Here is a 22121-nt window from a genome sequence, read left to right on the forward strand (position 1 = left end):
GTTCTTTTCGTACTTGATGCAATCAATTATTGTTTTACGTGGAACATGGCTACTTTAGGTCGGTAGTGCTTTTGCGAAAAAAGAATTGGATTTTTTTTCTACTTTTAGTAGGGTAGATAGAGGGAACCTAACTTTAAGTCTCTCCCCGCTTTCCACCGAATTCTGGAGGCATAACGTTCAAGTGACACCAGATAGTAGAAATGAAAATATTATATTTTTCTTTTTCTTCGAATGGGAATCGAATCCACAACCTGACCCGACCCTGCGTCACAACTTGCCTAAACAATTATGTTTACCCTGGGTATTAAATTTTCATTTTCCATTTATAAAATCAATTTATAACCTCTAAAGTCAAAAGTTCAATCGAATTCGAATAAGCACTATTCAAGTGGACGTAAAAAGACATTCAAAGTTTAGTCCTAAATAGGTGTGCTGGTGTTCCTTGATGCGATAATAATTTAATTATCCCTGTGAAGGAGCATGAGCGCTGGTCTGCACAGCAATGTCGATGAGTAGCTTGTTCGTGGCGGTGTAGAGTCGCCGTACTTGGGCTTATTCGTTCCAATTTCTGTCTTTACTATTTATAAATTGATCTTTTCTAATTAAATGACGGGCTTTATGGGTTTTTTTTTTATTTTCTCATATTTTATAGTTCACACGAATTTTACTGAAAGTTTATTTTGTGTATCTGAAGTCGGTGCGTTTCGACTGTAAATGTAGTTTCTTAAATTTAAAATTATTTATAATTGCCCGTTTCGGTGGAAATTCATTCAAGATCAATATTTAGAGGCTGGGACATTTGAATAATATCAAAATACTTTATGAACTACGATAGAGTTTTAATTAATTGGCGTATTCTTCATATATTAAAAAGACTTATACTAGGCCGAGGCTGAGGTCGAGATTCGATTCCCATTATTAATGAATGATTGATGAATTATTATTTTTAAATATTTTCATTTCTTCGCTCTGGCACCAAGGCAAATGCCCGGCGAGGTCCACCACTCAACACGCAATACTTCGGAAAATTTGACGGAAAGTGAGTCTACACACTAGAATCCCTCTGCCTTTTGATCCGCGAGGAAATTCTGTAACGGATACCGGCCCGAGGAGACTCGAGCTGGTTATGTTAGACTCGCGGACTGGCTGACGTAGCCCGTCCGAATACCCACTAAAACCTCACGGTGCTCCTACTCGACCACCACTGGCTGCGAGATACTGGCAGCGGTGACTTCAGTAAGTAAAAATTTCACTTTCTCGAGTGGGAATCGAACCCACAACCGTGTTGCAGTCACACCCTTGTGCCAATGTACCACGACGCCGACACCTCTTAGATTCCATCTGCCTACTCTACTATATCCGAGATATAGGGTGATGCTAATATAATTTATTATATTATAATTGTATATCAAATAGCATATAATAAGCACTAGGTACGCCGAGATGTGATAGGTAACGCTAGCCCGCGGATCGCGTGTTCCAAGTATAGGGTTACGAGCCACGAGCGACCGGCTGTATCAACGCTCGTCAATCGGCCGGATCCATTCCATGTAACAATACCTGTGTGCGGTTGCGACACGAGCGGTGGTATGGGATGTAGCGGTAGCGTTTGGGTGTGGGTTGTGGGGTTTGTTAATATTTTGAGTTTTTTCTTATTTAGGTTGATATTGAAATTTAAATATTGATCAATAGAATGTGTAATATGAAAGTAAATGTTAGTTAATTTAATTTATTTTTTAATAAATTATTTAATATTAGTTTTTTTTTTGAGCTTGATAACAAGCTTCTCTATCTTTGTTAATAATAACAAAGAAATAACCATTTTTTTCATTATATTAATTACAATAATTATATTAGTCAAATGTAAGTTGTCAGAAAATTTAAGTTAAGATTTTATTTGTTACACATACAAACATTTGTTTATCCATTCTCACAAACTTTCACAAGACTTAATTTTCTATAAAGAATTGACATTGGTGATTTGAGGATTTCACTCGACTCTCCTAAGCTTATGTTACAAAAAATAAAAAAAATATAATCAAAATAAGCTATCTATAAGCAATAACTCTGACCCCCAACATGCAGGAAATAATATGTAAAAATATTAAAAAATAATAACACATATATCTAACAACGTTAGTTTCAAGGCTTCGCATTTATCTCCACACTTAGATTACGCAGTGGACGTGACTCTAGAAGTCCGACGCACTGAACCGCGCGATATTACCGTTTGAGCTTTGTAACCCATTACTTATGTATTTACTCGATTACTAGCCGTGACATCGATTATTGATATATAATCGATTAATTAATTAATTATAGATAGACTGTAAACGCAACAGCTTGTGGGTTCGATCCCTACTAGAGGAATTTTCTTTATTTAATTAAATATTCAATTCATTCCTTCGCTCTAGTATCGACGCAATTCGCGGCGTTAAGTTCCGCCTTAAGCTCAATGTCTCTAGAATTAAATGAAAAGTGAGTAACGGAGTGTCTTTACACTAGGTTTCCTCTGCCTACCCCGCTGTGTGCAGGATACAGCGTGACGCTATTATTAATTATCGATTAGCGGGTAGTTTAATATTATTACATCGATTATAATCGATATTAATTTAGTTACACATCGGTTCCGAGTTACTGATTGAGTTAAATAATTACTAGATGTACGCATTTTATATTTCACTTGTATATTTTGTTTAATATTTAATTATTATGTGAAATTATTTAATAGTTAAGGCCGTTATGGTGGAGTGGAACGGTGTTTGTTTGTAAATGTGTTGGTTGTGAGTTCGATCCCCATTCGCAGTAATCGTATTTTCACTAACACTCTGGTAGAGAAAGTGCGAGTTCGGCCGCTTTACTCGCGATGTCTCAAAAATTGTACAAAAAGTGATGAATGAACTTAACACTAGGCTTCCTATGTCTACCCTGCTATGGAGAAAGATGAGATTTGGACACGATGCCTCCAGAATGCGGGGGAAAGAATGGAATGGATTGTCTTTACACGAGGTTCCCAGGTTCCCTACCGTGCTACGTGTCGAATAAAACTGAAAAGTTATAAAAAGTATAATAATTGTACTATTAGTATTAGAAATATCTGTAAATATACGTAAAATATTATTTAAAAATCTCTGCAGCTAAAATTTTAAATTTGACTATGAAAGTGTCTACAGTCTACACCTTTCATTATTATAATTTTTGATTTTGATTTTGATTTTGATTTTGATTGGAGTATTTTTTTAAAACAAAGCCGAAGCTTCATCGACGGCCGTCAAACGCAGGATGTATCGAATTACGCCAAGTTACGTTGTAAACGATCGGCAACAAAAAACTCTACAAAACGACCATCTCGAGGGGTTGAAAATATTCTTATGGGAATTTTGTGATTTATACAGCTTCGGGTAAGTATGTGGGGTTATTGGCACATTTCTTTTGTTTTTATAAGATATCACTGACATATAAGATTTGTTGTTCTTTTTTCATGTGATAGGTGGTTATCCCGAGAGGGTAGATACAGTATTTAATACGATGGTTGCGGATGTGGAAATTCAATTTGTATTTATTATTATTTTTTAAATAGTAAATTAAATTTGGAGTCAGTCGTGGCAAACGGGCGGAAGTGTGCGCTTGTAAACGCGATAGGTTGTAGGTTCGATACCCACTCGAGGAAATTAAATATTTAATACTTTCATTTCCTCCTTTCCTATTTCCTGGAAGTAAGACAAAACGCATTGACGAGTTCTGCCTCATCACTCAATGCCTCTAGAATTCGAGGAGAGTGGGGAACGGAAATGTCCTAATTAAAACAGAGTGTTTTAACAATATGTTCTGCTATAATCCCTGCTATGTGTGGGATTCAGTATAAAGCTAAAAACACGTATTAAAGCTATTTTCATTTCTTCAGTCTAGTGAGAAAAAACGCGAAGTTGGGTTCCGCTACTCATGGTACACTTTAAATTCTTCTTTAAATATTAAAAATCATTATACATATTACTTAACGACAAAAAATAATAAAACTTTTTAAAAAACATATAATTCGAAATGAGAGCACAGCACGGTGTAAAAATTAGTATTAAAATTCGCAATCATTATTTTGTCAATATCATTAACCGCATACCAAATTTATTCATAAATTGTGCAAACCTCTCAATTTCAATAATAATTTTTACACTAGTTACCTACTGTGTGACAATGAAATTGCAAATGGCGTTTTATATATGTAGGTACATGTTATAGTGATGTAACGAAGATTCGCATTCGCTGATTTTCGCATATATTCGAATTTCAAAATTTTAATATAAAACGTTGATAAATAAAATTTAAATCCATTCAATTATTATGTTTCTTAATACAAAAAATATATATTTACCTTCGTAAGATAATTAGTTTTTTTTAATTTTAAGATTCGCAATTAACTCAATATTTCTCAGAATAAAATACAAATTAAAGAGCAACTCGTGCGAACGAGACTGGCACCAAATCTTATACAATTGACGCCAAATATTCGCATTCGCGAATGTCGGTAAAAGGTATTTACATTCGAATTGGTATCCCCGAATGTTCAAAAAGTGACATTCGTTACATCACTAACATATTATGTGTAAAAGCTTTAGTACTTAATTAGTAAAGTTCCATATAATATAACAAATCGGTATTATTTATAGATAATTTAAATTTTGCTCTTTATATTTGACCTATACCATTTTCATTTTATTTCAATTAGTAGATGAGTATGATGGATTGAATAGACGATAAAATATAAATAATATATGTATTGTCAATACTCATACAAAATTAGTACAAAGAATCTCATTCATAGAAGAATAGAAAAAGCATTAAAGAAAATAATTCGGAGAGAAAAAATTAAGCTTAACAAAAGCTTATACTTTCTTTCATAGGTACGAGATGTAGCCAGCAATGATAAGTCTAATTAACATTAATTACTTTTGAAGAAGCTATTTGTAGCTCCGTCCTTCACGATAAGGGAGGTAGGGGGAGACCTCGGTTGACCTTCGAAAACACAGTATCAAAGATACTGGAGAAAGGTCACGTAAAAAGCATGAGGATCCCTCGGAGGGTCATTTATGAAGAGGTTGATGACAGCGGACGAGGCGAAAGAGGTATGCATTTGGCGCTCCGTTCTCTCTGACTACCTCGCTAGGGATAAAGCGTGAAGCTTTGTATGTATGTATGAATTTACATTTGAAGAAAATCACAACAATGAACGTCAGCTACTAATTCAGCATCAGCAGGGTAAACCTGTTGCAAGATAGAGGCAACATAACAAACAAAAAATTATCAACCAATATGTAATTTATTCTAAAAGAAAAGAATAGTATTATTTATAAAGAAACTAGATTTTTTGACAGCAATTAACAACTGATTAGGAAGTTAAACGACTTCAAATATAATTGAACACCTCATACAGGTGTTATAACGTGATAATAGTAATTTACCGCAAAGTTTGCATGAAATGTGTGACAAGAAGCGATCAAAGGCAGCTAATTACCGTCCTAATCAACGGCCTTGATTGCGTACGTGTTTGCTGTAGACGCGGCGCGGAGAACGCGGCTATAACCTATTGTAGCTTCGTTTATTTACTTAAATAACTAATATTAGAAAATTAATTTATTAGGAAATTATATTTTTTTGTATATATAAATACGTATATATGGAAAAATTCGGAACTTCCATGTTTAAAGCAAATTTTCTATATTATAAGTAACCATGTAGGTTCGACCTTCGGGACGTCAAATAGCAAAAATTTCGTATCCTATACGAATTTCATTTAATTGTTGTTGTTCATTCTGTGCAATTTCGTTAAACAGGTCCACGCGATGTTTTGACAGTTCCACGCGTTGAGGGTGTTAATGTGACATTACCTACAGGGTGGAGGCCAGGGGGTAAAGGGGGGGGGGGGAGGCGGTAATTATCCCACGTCACCGGCAGGCCTAGGCTCCCTGTCCGTGCCTACGACTGTATGTACAGCTAGCTGCTTCCAACGAACCAACTCAAGTTATTATCATCAAGACTAAACGATTATAAATTTAACATAACAATAATCGAATACAAGCATCAACCTTAAATCGATTCGAATCGATAGTTCAATTAACATCACAAATTAATTAGCATCGAATAATTCGAAATTTCGCTCTGGCTGTATATATAAATAAAGCCTATAGCCTCGCGGTTTTTCTCTATCACGAACAACATAATTTTACATGACGTTTTATCGCGGACCGCAACGCAGGCCCAATACCGGCATTTATTTAGACACCTAATTAAATATTTATTAAGTGCATATCTCATTTAAACATTAACCCGATTTTAATTTCATGAACGAGCGAGCGCACAAAATTAGGAACCCTGGATAGTTGGACCGCAAAATGAAGTGGACCAGCTCGCCGGCGCGAGTGCGTCCGACGGTCCTGGAAATCATTATCGGTTACTTTTCATAAATGCTAATACATTTTCAATTATGGTTCAATCTGAACTGCTGGAGTTCTGCGAGTTAATTTACTTTATATTGTTTTCTATTAACATTTTGACACTGTATGCTGTTGTTTTATAATATTAATAGTTAATAGTTCTATTTTAAATGTTTGCTCGCAATATTTACTATAAAGAAATTATTATTGTTTCACACAGCCTTATTGGTACCAACTTGTTTTTTTAAATAAGAGGGAATGTGTTAAATATTACCTTATTTTATATATTAATATTTTTTAAAAAAATGAGAGCTTTCAATACTACTTTGCTTTGAGGCTGTTTTGGCGTAGTGGCAAAAGTGTGTGACCAAACGCGACGGTTGTGGATTAGGTGCCCACTCATGGAAATGGATTATTAATTATTAATATTTTTATTTCTTCCGTCTGGTAATAAAGAAAAGTAGAGAACGGAGCATCTTAACGGTAAGCTCCCTTTGCCTACCCATCTACATGCGGTATACAGATAGAGATAGAGAGAGAGAGAGAGAGAGAGAGAGATAAAACTGAAAAAAAAGGAAACCTACTTTAAAAACGATCAATCTTTATCTATATAGAACCAGTTGCTTACGACTGTCAATTGAGTCATTAGGACATGGAAATGGAAATTTGATACAATTGTTAGTCACGCTTTAGATTTATCTGTCGGTCATTACGCACTTGTTCGTTTACTATTCTTATTTATTGTGGATATTTCCACAAAAAGCTATTCTTTTTAATACGCGTTTGGAAAATCCTGCAATAAAAATACTACCTATAGCATATTGTAAAGAAATACTGCGAGAAAAATATTTAAAACATAGTTATAAAAGGAGCACAGAATATATTTACGGGTTGATTTTTATATATTTGTATATATTTACACAAATTCTTGTTTCTTTAACTGATAAAAGATTTTTTTACAAATTATATTTTAATAATTAAAGAATGTCAATTAATAGTTCCTCAATCTGCTATCTTTGGAAAATACTCCAGATGATGTTCCACATCTTCAATTTTTATATATAAGTGGTACATGGTCATCAGGTTCGAAAACTTTTGTTATAGATTTAATTATTTCTTATAGTTATTTTGGAACACTACGGGGTTACTTTATTACTTTTACTACGGTGTATTTGTATTCCACCACTCACAAAGTCACAATGTCTCGAAAACTAGACAGTGCGCGGAGAAAGGAGTGTCTTAACACTTCACAGCATGATTAAAATAAACAATAAAAAAAACATTAAAAATATAATGGATTTCCCTTCTCCATCTATTAAAAAGCGTTAATTGTCTTCCTGTTAAATATAAAACGTTAAGTTTAACTAGAATAAACTATAGAGGATTCATTTAAACTATGGAAATACCAAAACCTTCATTTACGTCACGCGCTAAGGTAAAAAGACAAGTTATAAGTAATTATTATAATTAACTTAAAAATAATGATTGTCGAGTCACGTGACTTTGTCATTAAAATGTTTTCATTAAATTAAAAGTTCAAAGTTAAAATTTAACAACTTTCCCATATATTCGTACTAATAAATTATTAATTAAACATAATATGCAATTTGATAGCACATTTTAGTAAATACCGTCTTATAAAAAATACTTATATGGACTTACAAGCATTTCACTTATACTAAAGTCGGTTCAAAAACAAAAACTCATAACCAAAAGTACCAATTACTTTTCGAAAACGTATAACCATTTTTTAGCTTCACGCTGTTATATATGTTAGAGCTGGCGGGTGGGCAGAGGGAACCTGGGAACTGAATGTTAAGACACTCCGTCATTAAGACGTTCCACATTTCCCGACGAACTCTGGAGACATTACGTGGTGGTGGTGGTACTGCTTTTGTGGTGGTGGTGGTGCTTTTTTAACACAGCATTACCTTTTGTCTTTACGTTCTTGACGTTGGCGTTCTCTACAATAATGTTAATAGCATTCAACAAAGAAATTACTCACTAGTCACTACGTCGTTCGTTGTATTGTCGTAAAACGTTACGTACCTACGTAGACAAAACCGATAACTTTATTGGAATTATGACTAACGCCAGAAGCTCCAATTATAACGTCAAACTCATTAACGGATAATTAAGCCACCAATTTTCCTCCACATTAAACATCATTTAATTGTAACGTAATGTATCGATATAGGGCGTGTATACGTGTTGCACCTCGCGTGTCCCTCAAATATACATACAAAGCTGAGACAAAAGTAAAGGAATTAGCATAATAATTTGTTTTATCAACTCTGAGTCAGTCATGTCAGTCATGTCAGTTGTGTTGGTACCTACAGTTGTAGAGCTATAACGTAAACGACGCACGTACGTACGTTTGTGGTTCAATCAAATGCTAAATAATGACAACCTTAATTTTTACTCAAATGGCGGCTTCGATTTTTAACAGAACAATGGCAATGTTAAATAATAATTAATAGTTAAATTTAAGGTGGGATTCCTTAGTGGTGTTATACAAAAATATGTATTGAGACTATCCTGGCGCAAGACCACGAGCGTATGAAGTAGTGGGTGCGATTCCCACTCGGGAGAGCAAAATATCTAATATTTTCATTCCCTCGGTCTGGCATCAAAGCGAAACGCAGCGTTTAGTTCCGCCACTCAACACGCAATGCCTTGATGTCAACGAGCTCGTTGGAAAGTAGAAGTGTGTGGACCAAGTGAAACGAACACTTGGTCCCCAGGTTCTCGCCGTATACCGCCGTATGAAGCTAAAAAAATGGATATGTAGTGTATATGCTTAATAATATATTTAAGTGCTTAAATATATATATTTGTAAATATATCTATATTTATAATACCTATATACACTTTATTAGCTTGTTATTTAAGGGAAAACCCATTTGACGTTTTTCTAATATACGTTCATGATTATTTTATTTTATTCTATACACAATTTATTAAATTGATATTGCCATAGAAACTAAAGAAATATTTTTATAACACCTTGTTAAAATAACTTCGTCCCGCATATAGCCGGGCAGAGGGAACTTAGGGATAAGACACTCCCCCACTTTCGGTCGAATTTTCGAGACATTGTGTGTTGAATGGGGGAACCCAACGCCGCGCTTTACTTTGCTACAGGAACAAAGAAATATTATTACTAATAAATAATAATTCATTCCCCGAACTAAAATCGAATCCACAACCGTTACAGTCACACCCTTGCGCTGCGCCACTACGGCCTTCAACAACAAATCCATATAGGAAAAAACATAAAACATTAATCGTATTCATATTCCAGCATGACTTTCTATGCCATAGTAACTACTCGTATAGTACGCTCAACAAGTTGTGGCCATCATGAAGTTAAATTTCCTGAACTTTTACGCAATGTTCACTCGTTAAAAAAATAAGAAAAAATACGAATTGACTATCTCTATATCTGCGCAGCCATCTACAGCTAGCTCCAGGTCCACGACTTGTTGACCGTACTATACAACTCCGTGAATCAGCCGGCAATCCCAATACGATCGAGTTCCGCGCGCGTGACCTCCATAAACGACACCTGTCATTGACAACAAACGATTTACTATTACCATCATCACTTACCCACCTGTCATTAACACTATTATAAAACATCTATAATTATCGAGAGGTCGTCGTTATTTACGTTCATATTTCCATTTTGTTCGCTCTGGTGTCGAGGCAAAGCTCGGCGTTGAGTTCTGCCACTCAACACGCAATGCCTCCAGAAATCGGCAGAAAGTGGGGAACGGAGTGACTTAACACTAGGTTCCCTCTGCCTACCCTACTGTGTGGGGGATACAGCGTAAGCTGATCTATAATTATCCTACGTTATATTCGAAGTAGATTAATTGAGGTTATGGGATACTGAATTCGTTTTATTATTATTATTTTTTTTACGAAGAAATTTAAACAGAGACGAGAGAGACTGGTGCAGCGGTTTAGCGGTTTAGGTTTAGGTTCAATTTTTGAAATTTTGTAGAGCCCTTGACAATATCGTCAAATAAACTTATAATATTTATGCAACGGACTATTCTTATTTATTCCTCCCTAAGCATACTTCGTTAATTTTATGGATTTCCTACAATAGGTCAAATGGAATCAAACGGAACCTAGTAATAACACCATTTTAAGGTTTTTGACTATATTGAATTACATTTGGTTAAACATAAACAACGTATTTTGTCTTACATAACTGACATTTTATTTTTATTCTTTCCAAATGTTTTGAAAATTAAATTTGTGATAAAATTAAGTTGTTTTAAAAATTAAAAAAAAAATAGAATAAACGTACGCTTGCAAATTATTAATATACGATATATTACAATTTTCCAGAGAACGCCGGCAACATCCTGGGTGCCAGCGAATGGAACACAGGGTACCCCTCAACTGCCTCCGTGTACCCTGGCTACGCGCCTATACAACCTGCGTATTACAAGCCTGATACCACGATACACATACCAACTGGTAAGTTACTAATATAATAGGAATATTAGGCTTTTGAAAAAAATCGTCAAGGGTTTTGGTTGTAGATTCAATTCCACTTACAAAAATCACTTAATTTAAAATATGTTAATATCCACGCTCTGGTAGAGCAAATCGCGACTTTGAGTTCCCCGAGTCGACTTATATCACGAAATTGGACGGAAGAACCTAGTGTTAAGACGCTTCCGTTCTCCACTACCCGCCGAATTTTTCGAGGTATTGCGTGTTGAATTGTGGAATTAATGGTCTTTCTTTGTATCATTACCAGAGCGCGAAAATAAAAATATTAAATATTCAATTTTCCGAGTGGGAATCAAACTCATAACCATCGCGCTTACAGTCGCACTCTTGAGCGCCTTCGGCCTCTTAATTACGACCGAAAAATATTTAATAAACATAGAGAGTTATTACATACTTTTTTACAGACTGATACATTTATTTACATAATATATGTATATCACAAATTTTAAAATTTAATTTTTACACATCTTTTATAATTTTAATCAATAAATCTCCAGTATTATAATATTTTTGGTAGATACATTTAATTTTTATATTCACATTTATATATAGATATATAGATACGTTTGCTTATTTATATGGATGAAAACACCAAAATTGCACCATCACCTAAAACCTTAGACCAAACGTGGAACCCATATTCTATACCACCATACCAACGACGGCCTTTTATCAAAGCAACGAAATCAAAAGCAAAAAAAATATTTCTTAGAAACACTTTCACACTTTAACACCAAACTTCAATTAGGCAACTAGGTGTGTGTTGAATTGACAACGCAAAATTCTTATAGAACTACCGCCATTTTAGATCTTTCCGACATTTTCCGTTTAACACGTATCGCCTTCGTCGGCCTATGTGTAATTGTTGAGCCATAGTGGTTGAGTAGGTTGTAGACTGACTATTGAATGCAAATCGTAGGTTTAAATCCAACACGAAATTTTTATATCATGAACTGTAAGATTAGTCTAATTTAGAAGTAATATTTTCAAAAATACCCAAATAATATCACAATAGATGGAATTATAATTTTACTTGGTACTCTGTTCAGCAACAATAAATAAATAAATAGGTATTTAAAAAACTAATATTATCTTTATTTTCTTAGTTCCAGTTATTCCTGAGATGCCATTGGGACACACAGACTACAGTGGCTTCCAGTCCGGCTCCACGGGATTCAAAGGCAGTCCGAGCGGCGCTGGCGGCACCCTCACGGATCTCAACGCGCCGAACATGACGCAGAGATACGACCCCAATTACTACAACTGGCCCACGAATTCCTACAACTATCAATATAATAATATAAATAATAACCCCTCGTGTCTACAGTCCCACACACCTTATATAAATCCTAACCCTCAAATGATACTCCCAAACCTAACTTATTCCACCGTCAATCAGAACCAAATACACGTCCATCTGCACAGTTCGGAGAAGTATCTAGAACAATATATGCCGAGTGAGATCAAAATAAATGATATCGATGGTGGGATCTCCATAACCACAGACTTAGCTGGTGGAGAACCATCAGGTTTGGTGCAAGCCTGTGAAAGCACTGACGACGTGAAACACGGACTTTACGGCGGCAACCAGGAAGTGTGGCGGCCATATTGACAGTACCCTCATCAAAATTCCATTGTACATATTGTGATATAGTGAAATAAAGTAATTACAGATTATATAGAAATAATTTAGAAATCAATTAATGTTAAACATTAATTAGATATTAAGTGTTAATAAATGTATTCAAATAGGTAATAACATAAATTAACATTCCAAGTTGTTACGTGTTTTATTGTCTCCTAATTTGTTTTGGTAACGCCATTTTGTTTTTTTTAATAAATATGTCGTGAAATTATGTTACTTTTATAATTAGGGACATAGCGGGTTTATCACAAGAAATATCTCAATATTTAGTAGATCACACAAAGACTTTTGACACTAGGAACAGCACTTTTATACTTTATTTTTAGTGTAGGTAATTACCAAATTTAGTATTCACCAAATTTAACAATATAGATTCCGGCTCTTCAAAGTGATTCAAAATAACCTCTTGTTACTAATCACTCTTGAACTACCTACGAAAGAATTTAATTTGTTCATGTTTTCTAATCATTCATGCACCTCACCTAGACTAAAAATAAAACAAACTAGCCTAGTACTAAACTAATGTGGCCTAGCATAGACTAGACTTACACTCTTACTTTCAGCTAGTGAGCCAACCAGCTATGCATGGTGTGGATAATTGAATAATTTACGCTAAAAACTCTTCTTATTATTTGAAATGTTGAAATTGTGCGGTGTTGAGTTCTGCCACGCAACACTCATGCCTCCAGAATTCGGCAGAAAGTGGGGAACAGTGTCTTAACACTAGATTCCTTCTGCCTACCCTGCTGTGTGAGGGATAGAGCGTGAAGCTGATTTATTTTATTTGTAATTGTAAAGTATGATGTTTATTATAATTTTCTTCATAATTAAAAGAAACCTAATGGATCATATCTTACATATAATATAAGTATTAGGTATAAATATATCTGTAAAATAATAAAAGTTATCGTCTGTACCTTTTTATGTGATTAATTCATGTCGCGTAAGATACAGCCTATTCATTTAGGATTTATTCATATAGATACTGATACGATAGGCAAGTAGACGGACAAATAACATTCTTTTGATACTTATATCGTGAATATCACTTCGATATTAAATAAATTCTTAACAATATATTATATTAAAGAACTTCTATATGTTAAAAATTTGATTATGTCAAAGCAAATAACTATACTTTTTTTTATCTCCTAGACAGACTAGAAATTTTTAAAAATATAGCTTAGCTTAGTTTCACGCTTAGCTTCACCGCACACAGCAGGGTAGGCAGAGGGAACCTAGTGTTAAGTCACTTCTTGTTTCCTAACTTTCTGCAGAATTTTGGAGGCATTTCGTGTTGAGTGGCAGAACCCAACGCCGCGCTTTACCTCGATACCAGAGCAAAGACATGGAAATATAAACGTAAATAAACATTTCACTTCCTCGAGTGGGGATCGAACACACAACCGTCGTGTTACAGTTTATCACTCAATTCCAAGACATTGTTTATTGAGTGGTGGACCTCAAAGACGTAGTTTGTGTTACTTTACTTTATAAATAATATTTTTCGTATTTTTAATAGTTTTCACAGCTTATCGAATATCAGATAAGAACATCGTCTGGTTAAGCTCTTTTGAGGAGCAGGCAAAGAAATGATTTTCTATTAAATTTATAAAATACGTGTCAGCAGCTTGTAGCGCCATCTATGAACAACTTATAGCTTTTCTAGTTTTAAGTTTATTATGTCTTATCATAATAAATATTGTGAAATACATAGTAGACATTATTTTATAATTACAACATAACATAACATAACATTAAAAAATAATGTCTACTAATAACTGATATGTGTTAAATATTTTGCTGGAAATATCACTCTTTACACAGTTTTTTTAGTTTTTTCATGTTAATTATTTCAATTTTAAATAATTGGTCTCAACATAAAAAAGTAGAAAATGATAAAAATATAGTTTGTATTCTGAATTAATAATCATTTTAAGTTGTTATAATTTTTATTTACATGAAAATTAATTGAAATACAGTGTAAGTTTAGAGCACGTCCAGATGCAATGAGGCAACAAAAATATTTTTGCCAATAAAGTATTATTGAAAATGGTATAATTGGAATTTCTAATACTAATTTTCCTGGAAATAAGTCTTGCAAGTAAGTGATTATTTTATGAATGTTCACAACAATTTACAATAATTTATTACTTACATAATCTATATAATTAAAAAGTTAAGTACTGAAATTTTCACGCGGAATACATTATACACACATTGTACACGGAATTTAATACACAAAATATATTACTAAATAGTAAATTGATGATGATAGATTGATAGATGAAACATTATACCATTACACCTATCCATATAGTATATTAGGATGTTTGTACTCTGTGTACCTATCGTCCACTGTGGCACATTCGCGCAATGCGAAAGTTGAAACGCGCGAGAGCGAGTCAATTCCCGCGTAAAACGCATTATCTAAAATATAACAAGATATAGAGGGCTCTTCACCTTTTTATTATACATTTGTTATTTGTTTATCATTTTTATAGTAATTTTCCACTATTTTTTTTTATAAATCTGGCTAATAAACCGGAAGTAACGATATTTTACTAACATTATTTTAGATTTCTACATTTTCCCGGTAAAAGTTAAATTATTATTCATGGTAACAGCCCAGTCTAAGTGTGAAACTGAGAATTTGTGAAGTGGCAAGTGGCAACATTAGTCAAAACTAATATGTGATAAAATGGCGGCTTTCAAGTTGGAGTGACTTACATACTTTTAAAAATATTACAGTTCTGAATAATTGCGTGTGTAATTTAATTTAATAAGTATAAGTGTACAAGTGTTGTAATAATTTAATATATAAAACATGTAAGTATATCGCATCGAACGTTACAACGTTCTAGCTGCGTCATTGTTGCAGGTTTCTGATAACGGCGGGTGACAGCAAATGCTAATTTCTCTGGATTTAACCATGGCCATTTACTTACAGTTGAAAGAGCCTCTTAACATAGTAGTGGGAAGGCAATGTCCGAGGAATCGGAACGGCACGGGGAGTCGGCGAGAGACGGCGTCTCCGGCGGCGTCAGTAACGTGGCGCGCGTGTTGTTGACCTCGGTGCAGCTCGACACAGCCACCGCGGACTCGCTGCGCGCCTCGTGGAGAAACCAGGACTTGTACATTGACCACCTAGAAACGTTGAACAAGCAGCTGGAAGGTATTTACGAAAACGTTACATCGGCTTGGTAGTGGTCACGGTCGGCGACACCGACCCGCGTGCAGATTACGTGCAAACACTCTTTAGTTACTTTATATCGACAATGCTTTAACTAAAATTAGTGATACTGATATAATAACCTGTTCAATAAAATGTGATATGACATGTTAATTGTTAAATTTGTGGTATCGGGTGTATTTAGGTGTTATTTTAACATGAATAAAGAAGAAAGGTGTTAAGCTGTGTAAGAGCGGTGCCAGTGGAGTGATCTGTGGAAGTGCATACATCAAGTGGCCGTGGCGAGCCAAGTGAATTTCCAAGTTGTCTTGGAACTGTGTTTAAGTTCAGTGTTTTAAAATTATAACAAAAAATGGCAACAGCAAGAAATAGTGGTTCTTCAACTATTGGTCAACATAACAAAGTAAATATGCCTCTTTATTTATTTTGGTAATTTAGAATGTCAATCATTGTTTGTACATTTGAACTGTGTAAATAGTATTTATGATACACAAGAAAATGTCAAAATCAAATATCCGATGTCTAAGGATATATATCATAGAAATATAATGTTGATTTGAACAAATTAAAAAAACTCAATGTAATTATGTTAATTGTTCATCACTAAAAAATTATATCAATATTTGCTTTTTACAACATAAATACTTTACTGTTTCTATTAAAGTATTACATGATAACTTTTTACAAAACTGTCTTTTTGCCAATTAAGCAGCACCAAAATTGTATAACAAAAGTTTTACGAGTGTACTATAGTATATGATACCTAAACAAAAATTAATATACTTTGTTCTTGTAAATTCTGTTCGAACACTTATGTCTTGAAATTTGATGATTGTAGTTATAAAACATATGTAATCCTTTTTTATCCTTTCTTCATTTATGAAATTGCCAAAATATATCACTTTTTAGCTTCTATCATGGCATATTGGGATAACACCTGACTGTATATGCATTGGTTGCAGGTTTGATAGGGGGTTTTTTTTTATTCTTTAGCGGGTTCCAATATTTTTATTTTCCAACTAGAATACCGTCATCGAGCCATGCCCACCCTGAAGTTAAGACATCTAAACTTTTTTTTACTGTTCGTTTGGAAATAAAATAAACATGAAAAAAAAATCCTAAAGTATAGCTGTCTGCTTCAGAGTGGCCACAACTTGCTGACTGTAAGAGGAAGTGTGACTGAGTTTTGCCACTCAATAAGTAGTCTCTTAGACTTAAATGGAAAGTGAAAAATAGAGTATATTAATATAAGATTGTCTGTCTTTCCTGTTTTATGTGGGCTAGAACAAATATAGCCCTGTTTTATTATTATGTTTCAGTTTTTCATTAAAAGTTGAAAGCTATGATTATGAAATTAAAACATGAACTTATTCTTATATTGCAATTATTTTTACTTTAATTTTATAATTTAGTTCACAAATTTTACTTATTGTTCAATTTATTTTAAATATGAGTTATTTGTATTACTCCTCAAAAAGTCAATAGTTAATACAAAATATACAGAAATAAGATGAAAATAAGTATCATACAAAGTTTATATACATGTTATGCCCGCAGGTTAGTTAAAAAATATGTTTAAACTGCTTTACTAACCTTTGCAAATATTGGTCTTATACTATGAATAGGCCAAAAAATTCATATTTAAATCTTTTCATCTCTTTTTATACTATTCAGTTATCCAGAATGCATATTCTTTTAATCAGTATAGTCTAAAGTGAATTACTGTTAAATAATTATCATAATTTCAAAGTAATAGTAAACAAGTATTTCTAAGTTAAAATAATAGGATTACAGTTAATTTATAGTATAAGAAGTAGGAGTGAGGGATGTAACATGAAAATCCTATAGGATCTTATTTCTTTAACCATCATTGATTCATTTCTAGAATATATTACAAAGGCAGTTTTAGTAAAATTATTTTAAATTTGAATATGTAGAGAGGAGTTTGTAACATGGAGGTGAGCCCATCAACATAACCGTGATGTTGAAAGTGCCAGGTTCTGCTCCAAGCTCCTACAATGCCTGCATAGTGAAACCACAGTGTTCCACACTTAAAGAGTTTCTTAACTAGTTTTCTTTTTTCATCCTTAAATATATGTCACTAGTGTCTGATGGCTTTCAAATTTGTCAGAAATGCATTTAAAAAATAAAACTGTATATACTTTAATAAATTCAATTTCAAAACAAGTTATGTTCCAAATAAATTTCTTTGAGCAGTAACATGTTTTTATAGCCTTGTATAAAAAACAATTGGCTAACAGTTTTTTTTTTATTGTAATAACTTTATATTTATTAACATAGATACATCTTTTGACCTTAGATAGAGTGGGGCAAAAAAAGTAAATGATAATATAGTTTATTATTTAGGTTAAAAAGAAATCGGGATATAATATACATCTTTATTTATTTTATAAATACATTGGTCTTGTTTATGCAATGTTTTTTAAGATTAGGCTTCATATTCTTGTTTGACTGTTACAAAGAATTCTAAAATTCTTTAAATTAAAATTCAGTTTAATTTAGTTATATTTTTTCTTAAAGTTTCTTTTTTTTTATTATGTGTACCAAATTTTTGTTGCTGTCCTTACAAAATTTGCAGATTTTCTCTAGAATTTTGGTTCTATATAAATTATATAATACTGAAGTTGCCTACAAATATTTAAATTATATGTTATAAGATAAAAAATTGAAAAAATATTTACTTTTTCATTTTACTTGGAGTGCCAAATTTATTTTTATTGCATACTTCAAGGCCCGTATTGATAAATCACTCTCAAGTCTCAGATCAATCTTGAGATGTCGTTTTCATTCATAGATATATAATTTATGAATGAAAATGGCATCTCAAGATCGATCTCAGACCTGAGTGTGGTTAATAAATATGAATCAAAATTTTATGTTATTTTGCAAATAATAATACATTGAAATGTAAAAAAAATTAAATATTGTTTACGTGCATTATATGAATGATAAACTTTTAGATTTTAATTAAAAAGTTCTAAGATTGTTTTAAATTATATATATTTACTGTATTTTAATAATGACCTTGAAATACTGTTTTGTATATTTACCTTATTTTTAAAAAAATATATTGCATTTAAATTTTTTTTCTACAAAACTTCAAAAATCTCTATTACAGTATTTAGTAATAATAAGGTAAATTAATTTAATATAATAAGTATATTGTTTAGTTAAGGTATTGTCGATTTAAATAATTGTTATGTTAATGTATATGTAATGATTGTATGATGCATTTTTTATTATAACTATTTGTGTATTTTTTATATGTAAATTTTATCTAACAGATACATTTATTTTGTATAGGAAGCTTGGAAAAGGCGAAAGAGGTTGAGGATAGGATAAAACAACAGTATGCTGAGTCACAACACAGAGAGAAAATACTTGTCAGAAGGTTGGCAGCTAAGGAACAGGAAATACAAGATTATGTAGTGAGTTTTTTGTTCATTTTTTTCAGCTTCTCGCTTTATTCCGCACAAATAGCAGGGTAGGTAAAGAAAACCTAGTGTCAAAACATACCACTCTATTCCTACCCAAATTCTGGAAATTCCTAGCAGAAGTCGAAACCTGCATATTGCTTACTTGAGCATATATTATACTTTTCCTCCAATGTGATTTATCCACAATGATTCGTCAGATACCATCTCACTGCGCCATTTAATAAAATCGAAGTTTTAATTATTTGAAGGCAATTTTAAGAGTAGTTTATATATATATTCATTTAAATGCTTGATGAAAAATTACTCCGTATGTGACTGTTTATTATAAATATTTTACCCTTTTTAATTATTTTATCTATTTATATGTAACATTTACAATTGTATAACTATAAAAATATCTAAAATTAGATATTTTTATTTCATATCAAAAATGTATTCTCCTTAAAGCTAATTATATGGTTTTTCTTATTCCAGAGTCAAATCACAGAACTAAAATCATCACACGCAAGCTTGAACGGCAGACCGTCGTTACTAGATCCCGCTGTAAATATGCTCATATTGAGATTGAAACAGGAACTAACTTCTACTAAAGCGAGATTAGAAGAAACCCAAAACGAATTATCTGCATGGAAATTCACACCAGATTCCAATACAGGAAAAAAACTTATGGCAAAATGTAGACTATTGCACCAAGAGAATGAGGATCTGGGACGTATGACCTCGAGCGGTAGGATAGCCAAGTTGGAAGGAGATCTGGCATTACAAAAAAGTTTTAGCGAGGAAGTAAAGAAGTCACAATCAGGTTTGTTCATTTGTTGTTAGTTTCATGTTTTACCCTGGATATAGTACTAATACCAATTCCCTGGTTACACCCAATGTACTAGATTGGGAATATGAATATAATTCTTTTCCCTGAGTGGGGATCCAACACAACTATCGTGCTTACAGTCAAGGACCATTCCTACAATTCTCCTTTTTGAAGCAAATTATTTGGATGAAAGTAAAATAGTTTATTTGGCAATATTTAAAATTGTTGAAATTTAATAATGAAATTAATTTAATTGGACTATATTTTCTTAATTTTCTTTTCTTGCTGTAAAGTTTTATTTAAATCCGTTAATCAATATTTTCGTGAAATGGAACAAAACATCTTCACAAACTCACATTTATAATGTTAGTACAAATGCTATGAATCCACATTTATCTAAAAATTACTATAGCATTTACATACACTGTTTCAGAACTAGATGAGTTCCTTCAAGAGTTGGACGAAGATGTAGAAGGTATGCAGAGTACAGTGTTGTTCCTACAGCAAGAGCTCCGTGCCACACATGCAACGGTCAACGGAAACAGGTCGTCACCAAAACGGACTTATTCGGGCAGTGAGTGTAGTGACACGCCACTAGGAAAACGGAGGAGGGCCTCGGTACTGTCCCTGGACTATAATGAGGAAGAAGAGCCTCTAACAGTGACAAACGGTGAAGCCGACTAGCCATGGACTTCAGTGTTCTGCCGAACACGCTTTAATATGAACTAGTGAAGTGTAAACCTATTTGTGGAGTGATTGTCTAATAAATTTCCTGTCACTCTGTCACGCAGAAAAAAAACAGTGTCCGTTTTGTATATACTCTGGAATTTTTGTGTCGTTCCCGTTTTCAAGATAACGGTGAGGATGTTTTTGTGTCGTTCCCGTTTTCAAGATAACGGTGAGGATGTTTTTGTGGACGTACACAACGGATTCAAACTATCGTTTGCGTTTTGTGGACCACGTGATCTAATTTTTAAATGGTGGATCATTCTGACATTTATTTTTAATACTTATGATGATATAAACACTCGGTTGACATTTTTTATAATTTATTTATGTAAAGTGCATTATTTCAATGTGATATTGATATATTAGAGAATTCGTACTATCCATATACTTTATGAATATTTCGTTGCCGTTTATTGTTTTTTATGGCATTTTGTTTATTTTATGCCATAGTCTATGGGAATTGTGAGTCCATGGTACATAGAAATGATGAACGCCTAATATTTTATTGAATGCCACGTTATTATTAAATTTGTGATTTTCTACATAAAATGTTTCTATTTTCAAATTACAATTAATGTATATATAGAGCTATGTTAATAAACATATTACTGGCAGAGCTTTTGTGTGTTATTTTGTTTGATATATATTGAAAAGTTCCCACTGATTGAATTAAAAACGCACGCACAACCGTGGTCGATGATGGGTAGAAACGTGAAATTTGGACAGATGTTTATTTTTTATAATGTGAACACCCATTAAGAAGAAGTTTTGAATATTTTTAACCCTGATGAGGTGAAGTAGGGGTTGAAAGTTTATATGGAAAAATCATTAAATCGATTTTTATAAAATTTGAAATACACGCTCTTAAAAATATTTCATTGAACACGCGTTAAATGGTTTATTAGAATTCACCCCTAAACTGGAAAAAAATTCATAAATATGTTTAATTATTGTTCGTATCGTTCAAGCGGGCGAAGCCGACCTTGTCCGTTAGTTATAATATTGCTATGTTATGAATTAATTAAGACAAAGTGCAGCGTGGAGTGCCGTCCTTTTACACGCAATGTCTCTAAAATCTCGTATGGGTACTAAAATGTCTTACATTACCTACATGTTCCCTGTATTTATCCTGCTATCAGGCATAAAGGATAATTTAACATTTTCTAAGTAGAAAAGGCGAGGGGACTATATGGGTACGCTGCACTCTGTTTACAGGATTTTATATTGCATATAATTTGCAGATTACAAATTTGATCTTCCTCAAGAGCTGCTTCTAAATCTTCTATATTTGTTACTGTATATTATAGACTACTTACTACTAGATTAA

The 22121-nt window shown here is 33.0% G+C and overlaps 2 protein-coding genes across 2 annotated transcripts in view; both read left to right on the plus strand.

Annotated features, from left to right (window-relative positions):
• Positions 1-12741, plus strand: part of LOC146539094 (uncharacterized) — a 43517-nt gene extending 30776 nt beyond the window's left edge. Inside the window, exons 5-6 of the mRNA XM_085186001.1 lie at positions 10791-10922; positions 12068-12741. Coding sequence (XP_085042127.1) covers positions 10791-10922; positions 12068-12573 — 638 coding nt within the window. The 3' untranslated portion in view covers positions 12574-12741. The remainder of the gene's footprint in view (positions 1-10790; positions 10923-12067) is intronic.
• Positions 12742-15294: 2553 nt separating this feature from the next.
• fl(2)d (Pre-mRNA-splicing regulator female-lethal(2)D) lies at positions 15295-21410 on the plus strand. The gene is made up of 5 exons (XM_085185968.1): positions 15295-15435; positions 15557-15781; positions 19124-19248; positions 19732-20059; positions 20499-21410. Exons 2-5 carry the CDS (start codon positions 15592-15594, stop codon positions 20747-20749), a joined length of 894 nt encoding a protein of 297 aa, XP_085042094.1. The 5' UTR covers positions 15295-15435; positions 15557-15591; the 3' UTR covers positions 20750-21410.
• The last annotated feature ends 711 nt before the right edge of the window (positions 21411-22121 follow it).

This window comes from Heliconius melpomene, chromosome 5, assembly GCF_056956725.1.
Source record: "Heliconius melpomene rosina isolate 202511_hmr_F chromosome 5, ASM5695672v1, whole genome shotgun sequence".
NCBI lineage: Eukaryota > Metazoa > Arthropoda > Insecta > Lepidoptera > Nymphalidae > Heliconius > Heliconius melpomene.